The 24,215-nt window shown below is 43.8% G+C and overlaps 1 protein-coding gene across 6 annotated transcripts in view; it reads right to left on the bottom strand.

The window, feature by feature from the left end:
- LOC147692851 (receptor-type tyrosine-protein phosphatase gamma-like) overlaps window positions 1-24,215 on the bottom strand; it is a 1,083,817-nt gene that overhangs the window by 367,505 nt on the left and 692,097 nt on the right. For all 6 annotated transcript variants that reach the window (XM_086939073.1, XM_086939071.1, XM_086939072.1 and 3 more), the window contains exon 9: window positions 1,720-1,904. In XM_086939073.1, the coding sequence (XP_086795199.1) occupies window positions 1,720-1,904 (185 nt within the window). The remainder of the gene's footprint in view (window positions 1-1,719; window positions 1,905-24,215) is intronic.

The raw sequence follows: 24,215 nt of genomic DNA, 5'->3' as shown, positions 1-24,215 counted from the left end.
ATACTATAAGATCTATGCCAGGTCAGCGTCAATCCCTGAAAGGTCCCTTCTGTGGCAGTATATCTGAACAGACCGTAAGCTGAGTTCGAATGTAGTCTCAAACGCGCAGACCGTAACATGTGCACACATGTGCGTACATGTTTTCACGTGCCCAGACACTTGCTGTTCAACAGCGGACCTTATATTAAAAGCAGACACTGGTGGTTAGCCCGAACAAGTCAACATAATCGAGCGGACAATAAGTGAGCCCCAGATGTTTGACTCACTTAAAAAGTCAAACCAGGTAGTCCAAAAAGCAAAACATCCGGGGGGTGGGGGGGGGGGGGGGAGTTTAATATGGGGTGGAGCCCATTCCTCACAATCAGATATGGAAACCTTACAAGTGTGAAAGAAAACAAAATTATGGCTTAGAGTACTCACTTAGCTGGCAATTGACCCGCATCATGTGCAAAACCATCAGTCAGTGTTTACATTATAGCCTACTCTTTGCAGTCTAGGTCTTGTAGTCTTGGTTTCCCCCTTCTAAATATAGGTCTAAAACTCCCTGCATGCCAAGTGCTGTCTGGCCAAAGAGTCGGGGATGGTTGAGACACGGGGACATTTGGCATCTACGTATTTTTCTAAACTTTGCCTTTACTGTTCAAGAATTGCCACCGGAAAGGAAAATAAAGGGAAAAATCTAGAAAATAAAGAAATCACTAGATTCTGCGTACCGAATTCACAGCTGCATGGGACGCTAGGAAAACATCAGCAGTATCACACGTTGCCATGGAGGCTTTTGCAGCCAAAAGATTATATGAAAATCTTTAGTTATTACTGTAACGCCCTCCAGCAAGCTGTGGCCTGTATATAGACTATTGGGTACTTTTTACGGTGAACCTGTGGTTCTACACACCTGTAGAAAAATAGTGAATGAACTGTCAAAAAACACTCCCATAACACCCAGATTCTACAATTACACTCGTCACATCCAAAGCCGCACATTTAAAACATCAGGGAGCAATGTGCAATTTTGAGAAGAGAAAAGTGTTATGCATTACATCATAACCTTGGGAACCATTCAGTGGCTCCTCTCTGATTTCATGGAGCAGGTCGGTCCCTAATGTGCCCCAGATAACAATGTCTGGTGGTGAAATTGAAAATATAAATGGAAGTGCTTGAAAATAATTTCCAGCTGGAGGGAAAAAGGCGAGGTCTGGTTCTGTAACTGATTGAAAAAGCCCAGAGGAGAGTAGGTCTGTAAAAAACAGGGTTAGAGTCATTAGGTATTTTATTCAGTGCCATTGCATATTTCATGTGCATATACAATTACTGATTTCATTATTCTGAAGGTCTGTTTTAATTAACAATAAATGAAGGGCTTTCAAAATCGGAATATGCCACTTTGATATTCACATTCGTGGAATGTTAATGGCTAACACAGCACTTGCTTTCATTTAGCAAAGAATGTTAAACGGGCCTGATCCCAATAATAAAGAGGCTGACGCTAGGACATTTAAAACCGAGGCCTGCCTGATACACGCCACTTCTTTATCTCTCGCTTGAGCCAGTAGGGATCAGAGGAATTTCCATCCTATGTGACAGCCATTTTACCTGCAGCCCCCACTGGACTCTACCCTTTATCTTAAGCTGAACCGCCACAAAACTACTCTTTGTAAGTATGTTTTAACAAGTCCCAAAAATACGAATCGCCTTTATTTATGGGGTGGGAGTTTTTACCAGTTCCTTCTCACTGTCCTTGACAAACGTCCTCTCCTTCTCTTCGTCGTTTTTTGTCCAGCTGTAGGAAATCATATAATTCATAATGGGCGGATGGTAGATCACTTCCGGGTGGTTCCAGGTCACTAGCAATGCTGTCCTGTTCATGGGCTGCACCTTCATGTTGACTGGCGGGGTACTGCAAACTGAAAATATAGAACATTATTTTTTAATCCACATAGGAAGTATATAACTGGTAGAAACATTTGAGAAGGTAACATTTGAATAATGGACTACTTTTAAATACATGATAGAGAAAAACATCAACCCCACATAACTTCATTTTCTGACTTGGTTACCAAGCAACATGAATGGAGCAGTAGATGAATGTAGAATCTGTGGTCAAACTATTACTACAAATCTGTCCATTCAGTTGGGCCAATGGAATTTTACAGCAGAGGAGGACCAAAGTATGAGGCAGGGTTGATTATATTATGCAGCAGGAAAAGCCAAATTATGCTGCGTTAAGGGCCACATTTTGTGATAGTATTACTTCATTTTTTTTACATAAGGTAACCCTGTCTGGGAAAAGATTTCACCTTATTTGTACCAACTAAGATCCATAAATAGCAATAAGAAATTAAAATCTACAGATTATGCCGCAGACAATGGATTATGTGTCAAAGCCATAAATATGGAAAAAAGGAAAAAGCTGCGGCCACGCAATCACAACTGCAGCGGACATGCCTATGACTTTCCTAGGCCTCATCTTTTTCACTGGTTTTGTACGATTGATATACAAGCCCAACTAGAACGTCCCTGTAACCTTAGTTTTTTTCCGTGAATTTCTACTTTTTAAAAAAAAAACATTGCCTTACTATAACATCCCCGTAGCCTTTGTTTTATTTCAATGAATTTCGAAGGTTTTTTAATTCCATTTCCTAACTATAATGTCCCTGTAACCTTTGTTTTTTCATTGAAATTCTAATATTTTTTCAAAATGTGTTTTTCCATCTATAACGTCGCTGTAACCTTTGCTTTTAAGTGAAATTCTAAGGTTTTTAAATTGTATTTCCTTAACATAACCACTAACCTTTGACAGTGATTGTGTGAGTGCATGAATGTCTCATTAAGTCTGTGAGTGGGTGTGTAAGACTCTGAATGCTCTCGGTTTTCCCTCTTCTGATGTTTTGCCTTTTCTGCGGTCTGTTTTTGCCTTTTCTGCTCCTTTCTGCCATCTGTTTTGCCTTTTTCTGCTCATTGTGGAGCTTTATTTTCCCTTTTCTGCTAGTTTCTCATCTTTTTCTTGCCTCTTTCTGCTAGTTTCTCACCTTTATTTTACCTCTTTCTGCTCGTTTCTCACCTTTATTTTGCCTCTCTCTGCTTGACCTTTATTTGCCTTTTCCTGATCTCTATTTTGCCTATATCTGTTAAGTTTCTGACCTTGATTTCGTCTTTCTGATCTCCATGTTGCCTCTTTCGGTGCTTTTCTCACCTTTATTTTGCCTTTATTTGCTCGTTGCGGTCCTTTATTTTGCTGCTTTCTGCTGATCTTAATTCTGCCACTTTCTGCTCATTTTTTACCTCTATTCAGCTCTTTTTCTTCGCTTTTCACCATTCTGCTAGTTTTTTTGTTGCAGATTTCTGCTCGATGCTGCCCTTTATTCTGCCTCTTTCTGCTAATTTTTTAACTTTATTCTGCCTCTTTCTCCTTGTTTTTACCTTTATTCTGCCTCCTTCTGCTCGTTTCTGACCTTTATTTTGACTTTCTGCTCGCTGTTGACCTTTATCCTGCATCCTTCTGCTTGCTGCTGTCCATTATTCTGCCTCTTCTAATTTCTGCTAGTTTCTGATCTTTATTTAGCCTTTTCAACTCCAGAACCGTAGGGGGAGCCTCAAGGCCCCCGTGGTCTCAGCTGGCACCCTGCCTCCAGCTGAAGCCGGCATTGCTATTGCATGTTTAGCAGCTCCCAATCTGTGAGAGCAATTCTTCTTTCATATTCACAGCGGGTAGGGAAACTCAGCTTTCAGCAAGCAGGACCGATTTCACAGGTCTTTCTTGCTGAGACCAGAGTTTACGTTTGCTCTGACTTGGCAAGAGCTGTCAAAGCTCCCTCCAAGTCTGAGAAAACAGCTATGTCCCAGTGGTGTACACCCCGGGACAAAGCAAGAGCGGGTCCTAGAGGATGGCGGTTCCCAGGGTCATATATGGCCAGAGAGGAAAGGTCGAGTGGCCCCCTCCCAGTTAAAATTATATTATGGGCCCTGGGGAGGTGGCGGTGGCGGTGGTGGCTGGGGGTCCGTGCGGGCCACCCATTATTTTTAATTCCATTAGTGATTTCTATACTAGCCATTGGTTTGGTTTCTCAATATTATTCTTTCAGCTCAATAGATTGTCTACACCTAGATTACATTTACACTTAAGGTAGTATGCTTTTGACTGGAAAACTTTTCCAATGGACATTTTAAGTTGATCTATGACATGATGGGTAAGGAATCAAAAGATTTAAATTTGACAAATCAGCTAGCCTCTTACTTGGATTTAGAAATTTATCAGGGGGTTTAGTGTAAATAGCGCTTTTCTTTAGGACTCAGAGTACATGAGTCTAAATACAGTAGATTCTATTCAATTAGGGGGTTTTTAATGACATTTCTACCAATGGCATTGGCTATGAAAACTTTAAATATGTAAAATTTATACTGGCAATGAATTCACTTTGGAAATTTTTTATGAAATGCACTTGAAGATATATATGGGTGAAACACTTTTTTAAACAAAGTATAACAATTCTAATTTATCTTTGAGTGTCAGTGATTACGTTTTTCTGGTGTCATTTTGTTGTCAAGAAGCTCATTCCAGGAATGAATAAGTGATGTGTCTAGTAATGTGTAAATAAACTTTAATGTAAAGATATTTTTAATATATCGAAGCAATGTATTGATCCATTTTGCAGCCTTGGAAAGGTTCTGAGAGCAGAAGCAAAATGTGTTGGCAGTTTTGCAATTGTTAAGATTTTTTATAAAGTTTCTACTTGTCAAGATCAAAAGTTTACTCTTTTGAAATTTTACAAAAAATAAAAAATAAAAAAAGTTTACTCTTTTGGACTTTGCTTAAGATAGACTATTTTGATGTTGTACTATTTGTATTTCAGAAGGGCCTCTTCTTTCCAATACTTAAAGCAGAAGCCTAGCTGGACCTTAAGGACTTAATTCGACACTAAAAATAAAATTCTCGTAAACAAATTCATAGTAACTTGAATTCTCAAGAACGTACTAAATTTCTTAAATTGACAATGTAGGTGGTACTTTTTCCAGACCTTTGTATTAACTGCTTATCTACTAAACTGGCCAGAAAGGAGTCCATCAGCCATACTTTCCACTGGATCCACATTACCATGAATCACAAGTGGATGTCTTCCTGCAAGTCTCCTGACTCCATGTGGTAGCACATTTCATAGACCACCACAATTAACTAGCCTAATAGCAGCTTATGTCTCTACAGGGGTGTCCTCTACCTCCTCATCCTGAACTCACAGTCAAGTGCATGGAATCCAAAAAGAGATCAAGAGTTGAAGAATCAGTTTTTGGAATAGTAAAGTATCCATGGAAGAACCCTCAGAGAAACACAAACACGCGCTGAAGAAACCATCATATTTTGGGTGAACATAAATCCAGCTTGGCTGTGCCATGAGAACTATCTTGTAACCTGCCCATTGGTGATGGACAAGGAAGGGCTTTGTCAAATCACAGCAGAAACCACCGTCATTCACTATAATGAGGACAAGTGGATTTCATTATGAATATTCCATGGAACTCAAACACCTTGAAGTGGCCCCACTGAGCTCCCTCAAGTGTTCAATATACATAGCAACCTCAATAAATGGGAGATCATATCTGAAGCACTTGCAATCACTTCCCACTTCAGTCTAAACTACCACTAGAATGAAGGAAGCAAAGTAGTAATAAGACAGAGGAAAGCCTGCAGATCAGTCCCCAAAACATGGGCAAGCTCCATAAAAAACACAAGTGTACATGGAGCACTGGTGTAACTTGATGCACCATTGGCGGAAAATTGCTATAAAATATTAACATAGGAGTAACATTTTGAACTTAAGGTATATACTAATTGCTAACTGCAGCAAACAATAGGTTAATTTCCCCAATTGGCATGTGAGGATATCAACTCATAACCTGTACAAATCACAGGACAAGTCAGCTGTACATAACGATCTGTCAGATGGTAATGTCTTAATAGACAGATGCTTTTTCAGACACAAACAGCTTCCAACTAGGTCCGGCTGTTGGAAGGTGGAAAATGGCATTTGTTAGCCTCTCTTTTCAGGTGTTGCAGCTTAGTCACAAGCAGCATAATTAAATAGTTACAGCTGCATAACAATTCTGCCATTGGATGAGAAATCAGATTCCCATCCAAGATGGGAGTACCCTCTGTACACCTTTTGAGATATGGTCTGGGAACACCTAGGCAATGCATTTGCACCACTCACTGCCATGAGTGTAGCACAAGCCCACCTACACGTTCAAACCCATGATGGTTCGTGGTTTCAATGAGAGACTTCCATCACAGGAATAGATTGACTTAGAATGGAGACCATAAACAGAGATGCATGAACCTGGCAGAGGAAATGTCTAATGGCATTTAGAGAAGCCTCTGGTGACACGCGTTTGATAGAAGTGACTAGTCATTGTTTTATCCCCTACTACAGGCCCTCTGGCCCCATTATAGTGCCCGGTACCCCTATGGTCCCTAGTGGATGCCATAGTCTACTGACGAAAGTGCTTGGGTGTGGTTAGTAAATTTATGATGCAATGCGTGATAATTGCAGGTTACACTTTCAGAAATAAAGATGTGAAATATCATGCTCTGTATGTGGCATAATTTATTTGCATGCTACTAGGCTGGGGAGGGTGCTACAATTGGTGACATGATTGGGGATACGTAAACTCTGCAATTCAGAGAATCAAGAGTGCTCTCCAAGAGTGTACTGAGGTCGGGATATGTGGAGTCAAAACGCAACTCCAGCCAGTACAAGACTTTAGAAGAAAGTGAAGGCCCCACCGAAAGTTTCTTTAATCGCCGGTCAGAAAATTGTTTATATGACCTAGATAAGAAGAGCGATGCCACAACCTAACACAAGAGCCGTCATTTATACAGCTTGGAAATGCTAAAGGCAGTGACAACCAAGTACAGAAAGTGCAACAAATGGCAACAGCAAACTGCAAAACAACGTTGCGATCAGAAGTTGATAAATCCAAAGAAGCACTAAAATGCAGAAATCAACCAGGTGTTAAAAAGCAAAGCCTAAAATATATGAAATTCAATTTCACTCACCAGAACTGGAGGAAAAGAGTCATCCGATCTTAGCTGCAGGTGCAGCGGCCCAAGGTAACACACCAGGGTTGTGTTTTTGGAGCAGCCGATACCTAAAGAGGTGCTCCGCTGGAGCAGATGCAAGGGACTCAGTACAACTCCAAATCTCTTCAAAGATTAAAAGCTCTAATGGCGGAGTAGAAAGAAGCCATGACCAGAGGCCATCCCGTCACAAGGCTATTGAGATGGTACAAATCAAACAGGTCCTAAAGAACAGGAAATAATCTTTGAGAGAAATCCACTCTCACCGTCAGTAAGTCCCACACTTAGTTATACTGCTGCCGCCTTCATAAAGCCACCATCTGCATTTGATATTGCCAAGAAGCAGAATATTGGCACAAGATGGACTGTCTGGATCGAAGCGTGCAATGACTTAATTGATGCACTGGAAGAAGCAGATGACAAAAAGATCAAATAGCTCCCAAACCTCACATGTGACTGAGTGAAAGACGTGATAAAGTACCGAGAGGTGAAAATACTTCGCACCATCAAATAAAAGAAATACTGAACACCAAGTTCAATTTGAGGCAGAACAGACTATGAAATGTACATCTTCAATCAAGAGAGACAAAGATGGTGAAACAATAGACACATTTCTTAAAAGACTTGAGATGCTCATCAAATACTAAAGTTCAACTAATTCAATGACGAAGAAGCCATTCATCTCAGAGTCACAGAAGGCTGCCAGTCTGATTTCATTAGATGCAGTCTGCTGTAAGAAATGCTCAGTCTGGTGGGTGTACTCACGGCGACCAGAGTTGAAGAGCATGCTGACGAAAAAGCCACTGACATGGAGGCTAGAGGAGCCCAGAGGGTTTCAGCGTGGGGTATGAAATGCAAGAAAAAAATACCAGCTGAAAGGCACCAGAGTGATGTCTCTGAAGAAGCTGTGTTTTCGAAGTGGATTTTCTTCTCCAAATGAAGGTAAATCTCCATGCATTGGGCAGATATGTAACGGCTATGGTAAAGAGAACCATTCTGTAACAGTTTGCAAAGCAAGAGAAAAAGGGAATGCATCATGTTGTGAAGACAAGATGGCAGCCAGAAAGTTCCAGAAGAATTCTAGCCATGCCCACCGTAGTAAATGTACACATCATTTGAGGCAAAAAGAAACTGAAAAGAGGCAGATTGTCAACTAATTCTTCCTCAAAAGGTTCTTCGATATCACTGTCGAGAGAATGATGGGTGTGGGTTGTCGATGCAGACTACTGAAAGATGTGCGCATGTAGGTCTGATTCCTTGCAAAAAAGAATACAAGTTTGAGAAGAATTGCCAATGAATTCACAACATTCATTTGGACATTGTCGCAAAATACAATTGAAAGTTAATGGCTGCTATATACCATTTATCAGACAGTGGTGCGTCGATAAATATGCCAATCAAAAAATACCATGATCTGTTTCCGGTGCCCAGTCTCACACCATCAAGTACGAAAGTATACACGTGGGTAGCCTAGACACCATTGCAAAGTCAAGGTTTATTTACGGCAGCTATGAAATATAAAAAGACAAGGTGCATGCCTCGAACCATGTTCTTCAGGGCACTTTGTCGAGTGCATGTTTGCTCAGTTTCAGCACTGCTGTTGATATATGACTAATTTCTGTTAAGTACAATATCAATGCTCAGCACAACAGAGTTTATGAGTTTCAGTCATTGTTTCATGGATTAGGAAAATGTAAGATGATGAAAGTGCAGCTCCACATTAATGAGGACATCTGTTCTGTTGATCAATGACATCATTGAATTTCCTATCATCCAAACCAGGCTGTTGAAAAAGAAATTGAGACTTTGCTAATACATGATATCATTGAGCGCTCAACTGGTACAATGGCATGGGTGTCGCCGATAGTGGAAGTATCTAAACAGGAGAGTGGAGGGTCTGTGCTAATCTGTGTTGACATGTGTCAAACAAGGCAATCGAAAGAGAACACACATTGCCGTTATGATAACCCAGTTGAAGGGCGCCAAAGCCTTTTCGTGCCTTAATCTGAACAAAGGATACCAGCTTGAACTCAAAGAGAAATGCAATTACATTACTACCTTTACAAATAATGTTGGTTTGTTCAGATACATAAGATTGACTTTAGGAGTGTCTTCAGCTACAAAACTTTTCCAAGATGTCATTCATCGCATTATACAGCCTGTTACCCAGGCTTTCCATTACAATGATGATATACTAGGATTTGGGGCCCTACAAAAGGAACATGATAGAGCCCGTACACAAATGTGATGTCTGCTTGCTGATGCAGGTCTTACGCTTAATGCTGAAAAGTGCAATTTTTTTGTAATCTGTTTTTATTGGCAAAATGCAGGTAATTGCCAAAACGACATTTTCACACAGTTTGCAAACAAAATATACATAAAATGCACAAGTAATAACAATGGTGCAACAATATGTAACCATATAAAAATTAAATTGACTGTCTAGCTCAAGGAAAAGTCTTCAGGTTTTCTGGAACCTGTCAATGCAGCTGGAATCTCAGAGACCCTTTCAACTGTACTCGGTCTGCTAGGATATTCCATGCATACAACTACCTCCTTACTCTGTCTGCCTTGGCTCTTACACTCCTATTTATAACAAATGGAGCTCCCACGCTTGTCCCAAAGATAAGAGGGGTGCTGCAGATTATGACTGCCTTGCTGGCCCACAAGATCATGAAAAACAACTGCATCATTTGTAATGTTTGAAAAGGACACAACTGGTTTTGATGTAGTGGACCAGCAGGGGCATCTAAGAGAGTTCCAGCAAGAGGGGGATGATGTGATAATATTTCTTCATCCCCTAAATGAGACTAAGTGCCTTGTAGGGTGGCCTACTGCTTTTTAATGTTTACTGCTTGCTGTCTTTGTGTCCAGTCTGACAAATTAAATAACTTGTATTGCCTCAGCAGATTTCCTTTGTAAAGGTTTAGCAATACGAAATCTGTGATGTACGCACTGCATTGTTATCTTAAAGTCTGTTATGAAGTTCTCTGGTTATACTGATTACACAGCTACCAATGTCAACCTTATGAAATCTCTTTATTGAGTTCATAACTCCAAATTCACAAATTGCTTTATTTCACAACCCTAAAGCGCCCCTTCCTACCCTCGTTTCAAGAGTGGCGCATCATCCAGTGCCTGTCTGCCAAGTTGCTCCAATCTCCGGCTCACCCTTTACTGGGTTGGAAGTATCACCGGTTTCTAGGGTCCAGCACATCTACAGATGCTATTGCTTATTAGTCGTCGTTGAAATATGAAGAAACTTTTTGAGCTAACATTGATCTAGACCACTGCATTTATATAGCGCATTGAAACTAAATGTTGTATTGCAAATAGCCCCACCGCATGTGCCCAGGACCGTGCTTACCCACTGTGTCTTCAAACAGACAGCACATTACAGTAATCAATACTACACATAACAAGGGCTAGGATGAAGGTGTGCGGACTGTCAACAGCAGTTACACACAAGAAAGTGCAGTCAAGAGCATTTCTTTATCTGAATTCTACATGGTAGTAGTAGTAGTAAAAGAGAACACATGCATCACACTATGCACTTAACATCACTGTAACCAGCGGCACAAAGCAAAATGATGTCTCCCCAACCGCAGAATGTGATGAGTGAATGCAGTAACACCTAGTGGTGGAGCAAGTTTTTTCCTTTGCACAATTTTCACTGTATAGTGTTAATTGAATAGGACATCACCCTCTAAACCCAGGAGTCGATGGGCCTTACATAAACTTTTAATTATATTAACTCATACCTAAATCTCAAGGCATTATCATTAATGTGGTCATTAACAGCCAAAAATACTTCAATATACGAGCGACTGCAAAGCAAGTAAGGGAAATTCACTCAAGCCCTTCTCATTGAGACTGCACAAACTAAACTACTATAAAATATTTACTATGGATGGTTTTATTTAGCTAGGTTGTTTCATAAAGCACTTTCCAAATTCCAATTGGGAAGCCAGAGCACTGTACATCATGGATAAATTAAGAACTTTGCATATATTGGTGTCTGCAGTGATGTCATCAGTGATGTCACTGACCATGTCATGAATGATGTAATATGTGACATCATCAGCAGTGGATTGCGGGTGCGCGATATATAGTTATTGCAACAAACTATATATGCGAATTTCTATGGTTTTGTGAGAGTAAATTAAGGTTTTGAAAATGCTAATCCCCAACTATATATGGTCTATAACCTATGTTTTTTTCAGTGAATTTCATTGGTTTTTTAAAAGCTAATATCTATAGCTGTAAAATATATTCTGTATTACGTGACGTATCACGTAGCCACGTGAGAAGCCTCATGACGCGTCACATAAACGAGACGTATCGTCTCTGCAGCGCAAACAAAACCCGTAACGTAAGCGCGCCAGAGCACGCTTCCAGATATATATATATTTTTTTAACCTTAATTAGACAAAATCCACACGTGCACATATCTTGAGGCCTTGCAAAGGCACATCAAACAAACAGTCCCTACAATTTTGCCAAGTTTGGTGGAAATCTATTCCTTTAAATTTTATGTTACTGTTTCTCTTGGTTTTCCCCTTGTTACGCTTACCGGAACGCTACCCGGTACGCAAACCGGACGCTCCAAAAACACAAGATGTCGGACTCCCGTTACGCTACCGGTTAGCTGCCCGGTAGCGTACCGGGAAGCGCCTCTACCGCGAAAAATCGCACATTTTTCTTTTTCCTTTTGCCCCGCGGGGCACTTTAATATCCCCCTCATCAATCCTAGGGGGTCAGGAGGGGTCTACCTTGCCCCCTTTCCTTCATTTCCTCCTTCGTTTTTCACCACCTCTTGTCTCTCGATCCTACCGAGAGACAAGATGGCGGCCGCTCCGGACTGTTTACAAAGTTGACAGCCAATCAGCTTCTCCTCAGACTCCCGTTACGCTGCCGGTTAGCTGCCCAGTTAGCTGCCCGGTTCGCGTACCGGGACGCGCCTCTACGGCGAAAAATCGCAATTTTTTTTTTTTTTTTGCCCCGCGGGGCACTTTAATATCCCCCTCATCAATCCTAGGGGGTCAGAAGGGGTCTACCTTGCCCCCTTTCCTTCATTTCCCCCTTCGTTTTGGCCTCCTCTTGTCTCTCGATCCTACCGAGAGACAAGATGGCGGCCGCTCCGGACTGTTTTCGAATGTTGACAGACACCGGAGAGCCAATCAGCTTCGCTTCGCAAAGCTCCATTACGCGAAAAGTACGCGAACCGGTGCGCTATCCGGGACGCTGTCACAGATATATCTGTTTTTTTAAACGTTCATTTCTCAAAATCCACTGGAGCACATATATTGAGACCCAGCAAAGGCACATCGGGCTAACAGTCCCTACAATTTTGCCAAGTTTCGTGCAAATCCATTCAGCCGTTCGAGCTAAAAGTGAGGCCAAACGCCCTATGGAAAAATGAATGGGAAAAACGCGTTTTGGGACCCCCCTTTTTTCTCGGCCCCCCCTTGACGGAACCCCCCCAAATTTTCAGGGGCTGCTCAGAAACAAAATGTGCCATTTTCCTGAAAATTTCAGCCGATTCCGTCCACAAACACCAAAGTTATTAGACATAGAATTTTCAAATGTTCCATAGAGAAAAAATCCTAACTATATATACCTACTGGCGACTGCCAGTAGGTAATATACACATACACATACATATACACATACATATATATATATATATATATACATATATATATATATACATACACATACATATATACATACACATACATATATACAGGCATACATGCACATATATATATATATACACACACACACACACACATATATATATATATATATATATATATATACACACACACATTATATTCAGCAGTAATAGTTACCTGAGCTAACTATAATTTACGCCCCCACAATGCACTGCTTATGACCTCACACAACATCATTCACGACATGGTCAGTGATATCACTGATGACATCACTGATTAAATCATTCAGTGAGTGTTTTGTAAAGGTTTATGAGTGTTAAAGATATATACCAAGGTACCACAAAAATTAAAATAGTATTCTTTGTGTATAACTATTGAGTGATACTATTTTTAACATATATTATGTGAGTAGCCATGCGAATGTGTGTATCCCTGTGAGTGGCTGTATGGGTGTATAAATAGGTGTGTGAGTAGCTGTGTGCTGAGTGAGTGTCTGTGTGATTGAGTGATGAGTGGGTGTGTCAGTGACTGTATGGGTGAGTGAGTGAATGGCTGTATGAGTTGAGTGACTGGCTGTGTAAGTGGGAGTATGGGTGAGTGACTGAGTGGGTGTTTGGTAAAGTGAGTTGGTGTGTGAATGGATGTATTGGAGAGTGAGTGTGTGAATGGATGTATAAGTGAGTGAGCAGATACGAGAATGCTTGTAAGGATAAGTGAAGGAGTATGTAAGTGGTGCGGGTGTGTCAGTGCTTGGGTGAGTGCCTGTTTTGAGGGGCTGTTTGGGTGTGTGACTTGCTTTATAGGTGAACAGGTGGGTGTGTGAGTAGCAGTATGGGTGACTGGTTGTATGCACAGCTGTATGGGTGAGAGTGGTTGTGTGACTGGCTGGATGAATGAGTGGCTGGAGGAGTGACTGATTGTGCAAGTGGCTATGGATGCATGAGTGGTGGTGTGAGTACTTTTTTGGGTCTGAGTGGCTGTGTGAGGTTGTATAGGGGTGGGTGTTAGAATGGTTTTGAAGGTTATGTCATCAGTGATATCATTTGAGATGTCATTAGTGATCACATCAGTGATGTCACTGACCAGGTCATAAGTGATCTAATATGCGAGGTTATAAGCAGTGCACTGCGGGCACGAGTTACAATTTACTTGGGTAACTATCACTGCTGAATTTCACTGGTTTTGTAAGGGTGAAATCTGAGCCTAACTAGAACAGCCCTGTAACCTTTGTTTTTTTCAGTGACTTTCCAAGGTTTATTTTTTAATTCAATTTCCCAACTAGAACGTCCCTGTAACCTTAGTTTTTTTAGATGATTTTTAAAGGTTCTTTAAATTTTATTTCCTAACTGGAACCTTTGAGAGTGAGTGTGTGTGTGTGTGGGAGTGCATGAGTGTCTCACTGAGTGGGTGAGTGGATGCGTGACTGAGTGGCTGCATTAGTCTCTGAGTGGGTGCATGAATATCTGAATGGGTCTGCGGGTGGCTGTGTGATTGGCTGTGAGTGGGTGCAGGAGTTTGAGTACCTCATTGTTTCTGTGAACGCCAAGCAAAAGCAAACAGCTATGCTCTGGGGAGGGCACCCCAGGACATAGCAGAAGTCAGCCCTGGGGGGTTTCGGCCAACAGGGCCATATATGGCTCCAGGAGTGTGGAAATTAGCAATATTAATGTACATAAGCGGCGTTCATTTGCCTTCTTCCATCCCCCCTCCCTGTAGGCACCATGAATACCATGAAACGTTGACCGCGTCATTCCGCCAGTAAAAGCCCGTGCCCATTTGTACATGACAGCCATTTTAGGCACCATGGCCTTTTTGCCCGCTCATTGGAATCCCCGGCTTCCCTCCTGCGCACATTTGAACACCCCCCCCACTCTCACATGCATAGACCATAAAACCCTCTCCCTCTGTGCGACCCTGCTCTGAAAAGTAACCCTCCTGCTTGACCCACGCACCCCCCATTTCCTCTTGAAGAAGCATCCTTCGCCTCAGCTGACATAACCCCCCCCAGCTGTACCGGACTGCCCCCGCTCTCTCATGTACGGGTCATAAGACCTCTCTCTCTGTGCGACTCTGTCCCTGGGAATCACACCCCGTGCCTGACCATCACCTCCCTTCTTCCCATGAATACCCCTCCCTTGATGACCCCTCCACTGAGCCCTATTGTCCGCATGGACCACTGGTCATCTCCTTCGCCTGAGGATACAGTTTGTTGCCCACCACTGTATGCACTCGCCCCTCTTCAAAAAAGCTACTATTGATCATGACCTCCCCACCCCTCCGAGAATCGATCAGGCGCACACATTCCAAAGGAATCAGCGGAACACTCAGCTGAGTGATAGCCCCCTCCCATTGTATGGGGTGAGGACCTCTACTGTAGCCACGTGTTGGATTGTGCCAGAGCGGGGAGGGGTCGGGGATGTCTTTTTTTCCTTGCTTCACAATGTCATTATTGTAATAAGGAATGTTCGTGATGTATAAAAGGCGATGTCTCAGAGAACTTGTTAGAGCACCTCCCGAAAGACACTGTGTTTCGTGTCCGAAATGACAGGCTCTACTCATGAGAAATAAAACTCTGTTCTTGTGTTCCTGCTTCCAGCGCCCGTCTCTTTATTTGGTAACTATTCAGAATGGGAACTAAGAGGCGTCTTGCGCCAGCAGCCTGGGCATCGGTAGTAGTTTGGGCTGACTTTCCACAATTGGCGTCCCAACGCGGGGTCCACCAGTGACATAGGGTCCAGTAAGAGAGGTCCAGACGATGGGGTGAACATCTAAAAAATTGGAGTATACCTGCCTTGAGAGGGCCCTCGTCCGGCTGCCGATTGAATGAACTTCACCGATTCTGAACGGACCTCTCTCAAGTGACCTATTGTCCTGACTGGAAGCCCACAGGAATGCTGCATGGAGTAAGAGAACGATTGGGCGCTGGAAAGGGAAGAAGAACTGTCCACATGGTCCGGTCCGGGTAAGATTAAGTAGGGCGTTCTTCACGCCTGATTGGTAGGATGGCTTTACCCATCTGATTGATTGATTGTATTGGAATCGGTATTTAAATACTGATATTGTTCGCTTATTGGTTCATTTAGCTTTGGTTGCTACTTGAAATATTGGTTCTCTTCTTGAGACGAGACATTCTCTGTTTGCAAACAGCGGCGAATAGGAACGTTCGTCTCTCTTTGCAGATAGAGAAGGGTAGGTAATGCAGACTTTTGTCCCTGTTGTAATCCGTCATGCCTACCTTTCTCCCCACTGATTGTTTGATATCGATTTATATCGATTGTTGCTCTTTGAGATCTTCCCTGTCTACAAACAGAGACGAATAGGAATATTCCGTCTCCCTTTGCGGAGAGCGAAGGACAGGTAATGCAGACGTTTGTCCCCGTTGTAATCCGTCATGCCTGTTTTTCTCCCCACTGATTGATTGATTGACTGGACATTTATTGTTCAAGGAATAGTTCGTTTGAGGTATTTTCTGTTTGCAAATAACGTGGAATAGAAATATTCTGTCTAATCTTTGCAAGTAGTAAAGGGTAGGTAATGCAGACTTTTGTCCCCGTTGTAATCCGTCATGCCTACCCACTCCCCACTGATTGATAATCTAGTTCCACCCGGACCATTTATTGGAGGTAGATCATCCGGCTCAACCGGAGGGTATCCCTGATAAAAGGACATATAAAATATGAAGTGATCACCGAATCCTGTTAACAGAAACTTTAGCATGAAACACACACTAGAAAAGGAAGGAAAAAGAAGTCGAGCTAAGTCAGTAGCCCACTGATGAGTTTCCGACTTCACTAAAAATAAGAAACATTAGAAATAGTCCGTAATAAGAAATATAAAATGGCGAAAGAAGCCAAGCTTGACGCCAAGACAGCCACGAGGTAGCTAGGCCCCGCCGCCCCCTCGCTAACCAAAGCATGTCTGTCCCACCACCCGCCACGCCCAAATAACAGTAACATGAAATAGATACAAATCAGCAGATACCTACCCCCATTCCGGAAGCTCCCGAAGTGCAACAGGTCCGCGGTTACGCCCATCCGGAAGGCGAGGCCTCAAAACGTGCAGAGCAGGGCCCGGCTGGCCGCCATCGGAAGGGGAGGCTGTGGGGCGGACGGCCCGAAAGTTGTAATGGTCTCCCCTTTCTCTTCTTTTGGCTGCCCTGCGGGCCACGGGGAGGGGGGATGTCTTGCTGCCTCCGACCCCCCCCCCCTCTCTTCATTGCCTGGTACGGCCATCCCAAAGTGCTGGAGCCGAGAAACGGCGTGGGGTCGCTGGAAGGGGGAGGCGGCGCGAACGAGCCCCCCCCACCTCCCCAGGTGGAGGCTTCCAGCGACACCCCAACGCTTCGGTCAACAGGGTCCCAATCGAAAAACGGCTTTTTGGCCCAGGACTGGTGCACGTCCTGTGCTCTTCTCCTCGACCTTGAAGATTCTAGAAGAGCCGGGGGGGCCGACCCCTCCGCGGGTGCCCCCGCCCCGTCCCCCGATGGAAACCACGAGACGTCGGCGCACTCCAGCCGGCGCCAGCCTCAGTTTTGAAATGACTAAAATCCTGCAAAAATACAGATTTGTTCAGTTCCGGTGGAACACCAGAGTGACCCGGTAGGAGAGATTGTTGCCTCCCTCCCCACTTTTGACTGATGGTTCATATCGCCAGTCTGTTACCCTATTGCGAAAAACTCTTTGAACTGCCAACAGAGGTTCTGGTCCAACCACGAGTCAGTGTAGACAATCTGACTGTACTGGGACCTGCCTGACCTCGCCCAAAATGGCGCCGAAACTTTCAGCTCTTTGTTGTACCCTGATTGCTCAAGCCTTGATGTTTTGAGATATGTATGTAGTTTTTGGACAATGAAAGTAGATAAGATGGATATTGATAATGTGTTCAGAAAAGGAAGTGATATAAGATGGATATTGATTATGTGTTGGGACAATGAACTGGTATAGGGTGGGTACCAATTATGTGTTAAAGCAATGAATTGATATGAAATAGGTACTAATTGAGCATTCGGACAATGAATTGATATTAAGTTTTAACGCACCATGGTTATTGAAAATTTGACTTTGACATTTATGATGCTTACTCCCAATGAATTTCAATACGATGTTATTGCACTTGCCGCACTTTATATTATGAAATGAATGGCCACCGACTTCGTCCCCCTCACGCCCGGCTCCAGTCTGCTCTGTGGCCGGCCCACTGGGTTGTAGGCTCGTATTTGTGCGCCAACATTTTTATTAAAGGTTTTTGAAAAAGCAAGTACAACTGTAGCGATTGCATTAATGAGCTTCGAATGTGTTACTACTGTCTCCGATATAAGCGAAAGATAAGCAGCTCTATTAAGGTTGAAGGTTAAAAAAAAAAAAACAATACTTAAGCCGTTACGTTGTATGCCACAGGCAGCAGGAAAAACGTTTTAGATGCCCTTAAGCAATACTGAAGAAACGCCACCCGACCACCACCCTTGCGCATGATCTAAAGGACCACGCTCGAGTGATTCATGCGGGTACGCAGAACACCAATGATTATGTTTCTAACACTACTGGTCCCTCTGGGCTTAAACGCCGAGATGGTAGAGAATGCACCGTGTGGAGATAGGTCGAGTATGTGGTAAGTAAAAACATTTTCGGATTTATGCGCGCTGATGTGTTTTGAATGTTGCCCCCACCCCCCTTCTTCCTCCTCCCATCTGCAGGTCACGTCGGAACATCGGCTGAAGTATGGAGGAGTGATGACCGAACGACCGACGGAAGGGGAAGTAGGGAATTGGAGCATAGTGCTTATACATGACGAGCTTTGTAAGATGTAACACCCCCCTTACTTAGACATGACTGTTCCTCCCTCAGAACCTAGTGATTGGGAGGATGGACTGACGTAGATACTCGACGGATTAGTACGATATGACAGACTATGACTCGAACCAGCACGCCAGATAATGCAACTATGACGTTTAACTAGATAGGGAAAGGACAAGGAAAGTTCCGGGGTAAGGTTTACCTAAGCACCGCCCGTCTGGAAGACTAGGAATGTTGTTAATGTTTTAAAAAAAAAACGTGTACCACCTCCTTCTCGCACCCTTATAGATATAGCTAAGCTGTCCGACTGTTCTCCCGATTAATGCCCTCCGTTGCCTCAGCCTGGAGAACCTTTTCGCCAAAAGGGAGAAAAGGAAAAATGATTCAAAGATCCCACCGTGAGCAGCAACCCGACAGGTTAATTCCTGACCAACTGACCGAGGTGTAAGTATTAGTAACCGAGAACACTCGCAAAGATGGCAAACGAAAGGAAAAGGAGGAAAAAGGTAAAAAGAGCTCAGAACGTAGATAAGTAGGATACTAAAGATGTGCAGCATGCAGAAAGAGATCTTTTTGGCCAATAACTGTTCTATGTTTTGTCGTGAATTTTTTGTATATAACACACGTACTGTCTTCCCTTGTCTGAGTTTGTGTGTATGTAATGCATGGGTTTATGTCTTCCCTCTGTTTGCGTTTCCGTGTTACCTGACCCCTGCCGTTCTGTGTTGTGAGCGCACTAAATGACCTATTACCGTACACGTCTCTCTCTTTCTCTCTCCCTCTCTATCTCTCTCTCTCTCTCTCTCTCTACCTTTTTACATGTCATACGTGTACCGAATGGCTCGTCTAGAATGCAGACGACTCTCACTCTCTATGAGAGCCTTCCCCCCCCCCCCCCCCCCCCCCTATTGCCTCTTCCTTTTTGTGGTAAAATTGTGCCCCGCCGGCACCAGCCTAATTGGATACTTATTGAACGCGAAGGTGTTCAGCAAAATTGACAGAAACTAAAATGATTGTAACTCGCCATATTACTACCTATCCTTTCTGCAAAATGAAAGAACTTGAATTGGCTAAGAAGGAAGGGACAGGAAAGACGGCTGATGTCCCCTAATCTGGCCCTTTTATAGGGGGACTATATGTCAATGGCATCCTATTTTCCAGTCCAATAGAGATACAAGCCCCAATGTCCAGATTGATCCCCAATGCCCAGATTGCCCCACCCCTCTACACTCAAGCGCGAATGTCCAAAGCGTCCCCGCCTCTCCCTGACCCCTGCTCCATATCAGCTGTCCTCAAAGTATAACTGATGACCTTGATTAACTGTCGCTCCTCGATGAAAGCCTGTTTTCCCTCCCCCTCTCTCGATGATAGCACCCCTGCCCTGTTTTTGAAAGGGTTAGCCGGAATGAACGATAAATAGACTTGGCACAAACACAGTAGGAATGCCGACATATATACTTCATGGTGGTAGGGTTCTGACTGTGACTGATGAACGTAGCCCCCAAATGCGTAGGATTGAGGGCAGAATTCAAATGCATAAATGTCTTCTCCTGCCAGTTCTCTAAAAGCTTGTTTTGTACCCATTCAAAGATATACGATCATCGGAGGAGAAGGGTCGGACGTGACGTACAGCCTGGCTGCAGATCTTGAGACACATGTGACCTCGACCAAAGGTGGAGCTGCAGAGCAACAAGATACGGGACGAGACAGCAATCTCAAACGTGGAAAATGAAAGGTTGAAGGGCTGCCCTGAAGCCCTCTGTCTGCTAACCCACGTGTGCCTGAAGTCTTCGCCCCCTTTTTGGGCCCGATTGATGGGCCTGCCTGCTCGTTTTCCTTTGCTCCCTTGGTCCCTTGATGTGTCCAAGAAAAGACCTGACCCCACTCCGCCCTCTCTTCCCTCGACTATCCAACACCCCCTCTTTTCCACATGACTTTTTGACTCAGACAAGAAGAAGAGCATTCAGATGGAAATGGGGTTTGCCACAGAAGGAAAAAGGAAATACAGGTGCCGAGCATAAGGCACCCTTAAAGAATTGGTTAGGGAACAGGACTGTGGTCTAACAGCAGAGGACTGACTGCACCCTGCAACGCGTAAGGTTAGATCCGAGCAGGACCTATAGCTCCACCGCCGGTGCTCAACAGCGCCAACGAAAGAAAACGGACTAGAGCCTACCAGTGATGGCTCACTGCTAAAAAGACACTGTGACGAAGACACCCATCAATTTGACTAAATTACTTGTGTTGAACTGAATACCGCCCTCAACCACTTTGTATTGCTTTCAAAATGTTTTTCGGTCACTTTTAAAAGCTGTAACTCTAGGCTTGTATAAATAACCCAGCAACTGTGAACTCATATGTACTGCATTCCACCAACCGCATCGATTGTGCCATGGTTATATGCAATTCGCTGGTATTTGACAAACGCTATCTCATCGACCACACATGTATTATATGTACGCCCATTAGTTAGGAAATGAACTAACTTATGTTAAAAGCGGCGACTGTGGAAATTAGCAATATTAATGTACATAAGCGGCGTTCATTTGCCTTCTTCCATCCCCCCTCCCTGTAGACACCATGAATACCATGAAACGTTGACCGCGTCATTCCGCCAGTAAAAGCCCGTGCCCATATGTACATGACAGCCATTTTAGGCACCATGGCCTTTTTGCCCGCTCATTGGAATCCCCGGCTTCCCTCCTGCGCACATTTGAACACCCCCCCACTCTCACATGCATAGACCATAAAACCCTCTCCCTCTGCGCGACCCTGCTCTGAAAAGTAACCCTCCTGCTTGACCCACGCACCCCCCATTTCCTCTTGAAGAAGCATCCTTCGCCTCAGCTGACATAACCCCCCCCCAGCTGTACCTGACTGCCCCCGCTCTCTCATGTACGGGTCATAAGACCTCTCTCTCTGTGCGACTCTGTCCCTGGGAATCACTGACCTGACCATCACCTCCCTTCTTCCCATGAATACCCCTCCCTTGATGACCCCTCCACTGAGCCCGATTGTCCGCATGGACCACTGGTCATCTCCTTCGCCTGAGGATACAGTTTGTTGCCCACCACTGTATGCACTCGCCCCTCTTCAAAAAAGCTACTATTGATCATGACCTCCCCACCCCTCCGAGAATCGATAAGGCGCACACATTCCAAAGGAATCAGCGGAACACTCAGCTGAGTGATAGCCCCCTCCCATTGTATGGGGTGAGGACCTCTACTGTAGCCACGTGTTGGATTGTGCCAGAGCGGGGAGGGGTCGGGGATGTCTTTTTTTCCTTTCTTCACAATGTCATTATTGTAATAAGGAATGTTCGTGATGTATAAAAGGCGATGTCTCAGAGAACTTGTTAGAGCACCTCCCTAAAGACACTGTGTTTCGTGTCCGAAATGACAGGCTCTCCTCATGAGAAATAAAACTCTGTTCTTGTGTTCCTGCTTCCAGCGCCCGTCTCTTTATTTGGTAACTATTCAGAATGGGAACTCAGAGGCGTCTTGCGCCAGCAGCCTGGGCATCGGTAGTAGTTTGGGCTGACTTTCCACAGGAGAGGGGCCGCATATCCCCTTACTTCTTTGTGCACAGGCTGCCCCCCGGGACCACTTCCATGTTTTATTTTTCCATTTGCCCTGAGGAGGTGGTGGAACCTGGGCGAGACTTCCTTGCGGACCCCCTCTATATCCTTTAATTTAGCCCCAGAGATGCGGTGGTCCCAAGGGCATCCAATAGCCCTAGAAGGGGGGTCCATGCAGCCCTCTTTAAAAAATAAAAAAAGCAGCCTTGGGGAAGTGGGCCCTGGGGCATAAATATGCCCTTGGAAGGGGGTCGCATGACCCTCCTCCATTTATTTATTATCAGCATTCCCCCAGGACGTGGCCCACCCAGGGGATTCTTGATAAACAAGCGCGGGGAACCACGCTTTATTTTTTCAAAAATGAAGTTAATATTTGCAAATATACGTAAACTTTGTTTTGAATTTGTAAAAAAACCTTGTGTTTTTGCCCTGACAGGATCCCTCTGAAACCAGAGCTAGAGGGTCAGGGTATTCCTATCCTGCCCCCTTTTTCTTATGTTTTTGTTTAACTTTTCTTTTTTGAGCTGAAGCAGAGTCCTAAGCTGGCTGCCAACAATTCCAGGTTGAGGTGTTGGGAGCCAATCAAAGCTCTGCAGAACTCTGCACGAGCGCGTCATTATTCCCGAAGGCTCCACTATCACAGATATACAAATTGTGATTTCCTTTAATATCTAGAATACCAGTGAATGGATTTACACCAAGTCACACACGGCACAATTGCAGACCAAAAACCAGCGTTCTGCCAAATTTGAAGTAATTCCGTTCAGCAGTTCAGGTTGCAGTCGGTTTAAAGAGTCTATGGGAATTAACATGGGAAACACTTTTTTTAACCCCCCCCCCCCCCCCCCGCCCACCCCCACCCCCCTTTCTTTTTAGCCCCTCGCTTGTTGGATCGTCCTGAAACTTTCCATGCACAACTATTCTTACCTGCGCACTTTTTGGGAACTTTTTGTTCAGATTAGGCAATGGTTACCAAAGATATAGACAAGTCAAAAAAGAATTTTCCTATGGAAACACGGTCCTAAAGATAACTATCTACTGGCGACTGCCTTTAGGTAATATATAGCTCTATCCCTTTCGGGCAGGCTGACACCATAATAAAGTGGGGAAACACTGCTAAATATTTTTGTAAAAAACAGGCACATTCAAGGTCAAATACGGTTGTGAAAAAAAGTAGAACAATTCGCTACACCAATATGCACAGCAGATCGGAAAGCACTATTATGTTTAAGTAAATAAAGAACGGAAGCCATTAGAAGAATGTATGAAATGTAGGTTGCTGTACTGAAAAATACTACATATATACACTAGGTGGCACTGAAACACCGCACAATATCTCCAAAGCCCCAGACATTTAGCACGTCGCAATTCCTTTTCAAGGATTAAAGGACCAGGTTATAAATGTATTACTATATTCCCCGTCCTATTTATTTCTAATCGATCATGATGTCAGTGTCCCTCTAAATCAACTCCAACATCTTACATCCATAGGGTAGACGGAGACCTGGACATACATTACCAGGCCTCAATCACAGCACGGCTCTCTTGTCTGTGTGTTGCTAAGTATTTCTTCTAAGACTCGTTGTACTTTTAAGTAAAACAAATCCAACGTATTAAAACAGAGGCCCATGCCCTATTTTTTTTAATCCACGTCGCCATATACTGAAGGTCATTTTCCCACATTAGAAGCATAAGAGGAACGGAAGCAACCGAACAGCGCCGATGCGGAAAGACGAGCGTGGGCTTGCACCGGCCAGATGGAGGAACAGCTTCGAATGCAAATGCTGAACCGTACTAGAATCTGGTCAAGGCACAGCCGCACACAACAGTTAAATACATTAAACACAACATGCACGCACCACCCCCGGCTACCGACTTCATTCTGGAGGAAGCACCACTGCGTCACGTTGTTTGCAAACATGCATCACTTCAAAGGAAGTCGTAGTGCCTGCAACGTTAGCCTCGTTTTCTACGGGGGCAGGAAACATGCATATATTAATGGCTGCCTCTGAAGAACCGTTTGGTAGTTGTTGACAGACAAGGGCCTCCTCCGGAAAGGAGAAATAACTTACTAGTAAAAGAAAAATATATATTGTCGC

The sequence above is a fragment of the Lissotriton vulgaris genome, chromosome 9 (genome assembly GCF_964263255.1).
Source record: "Lissotriton vulgaris chromosome 9, aLisVul1.2, whole genome shotgun sequence".
Taxonomy (NCBI): domain Eukaryota; kingdom Metazoa; phylum Chordata; class Amphibia; order Caudata; family Salamandridae; genus Lissotriton; species Lissotriton vulgaris.
This window is presented reverse-complemented; position numbering and strand designations above follow the sequence as displayed.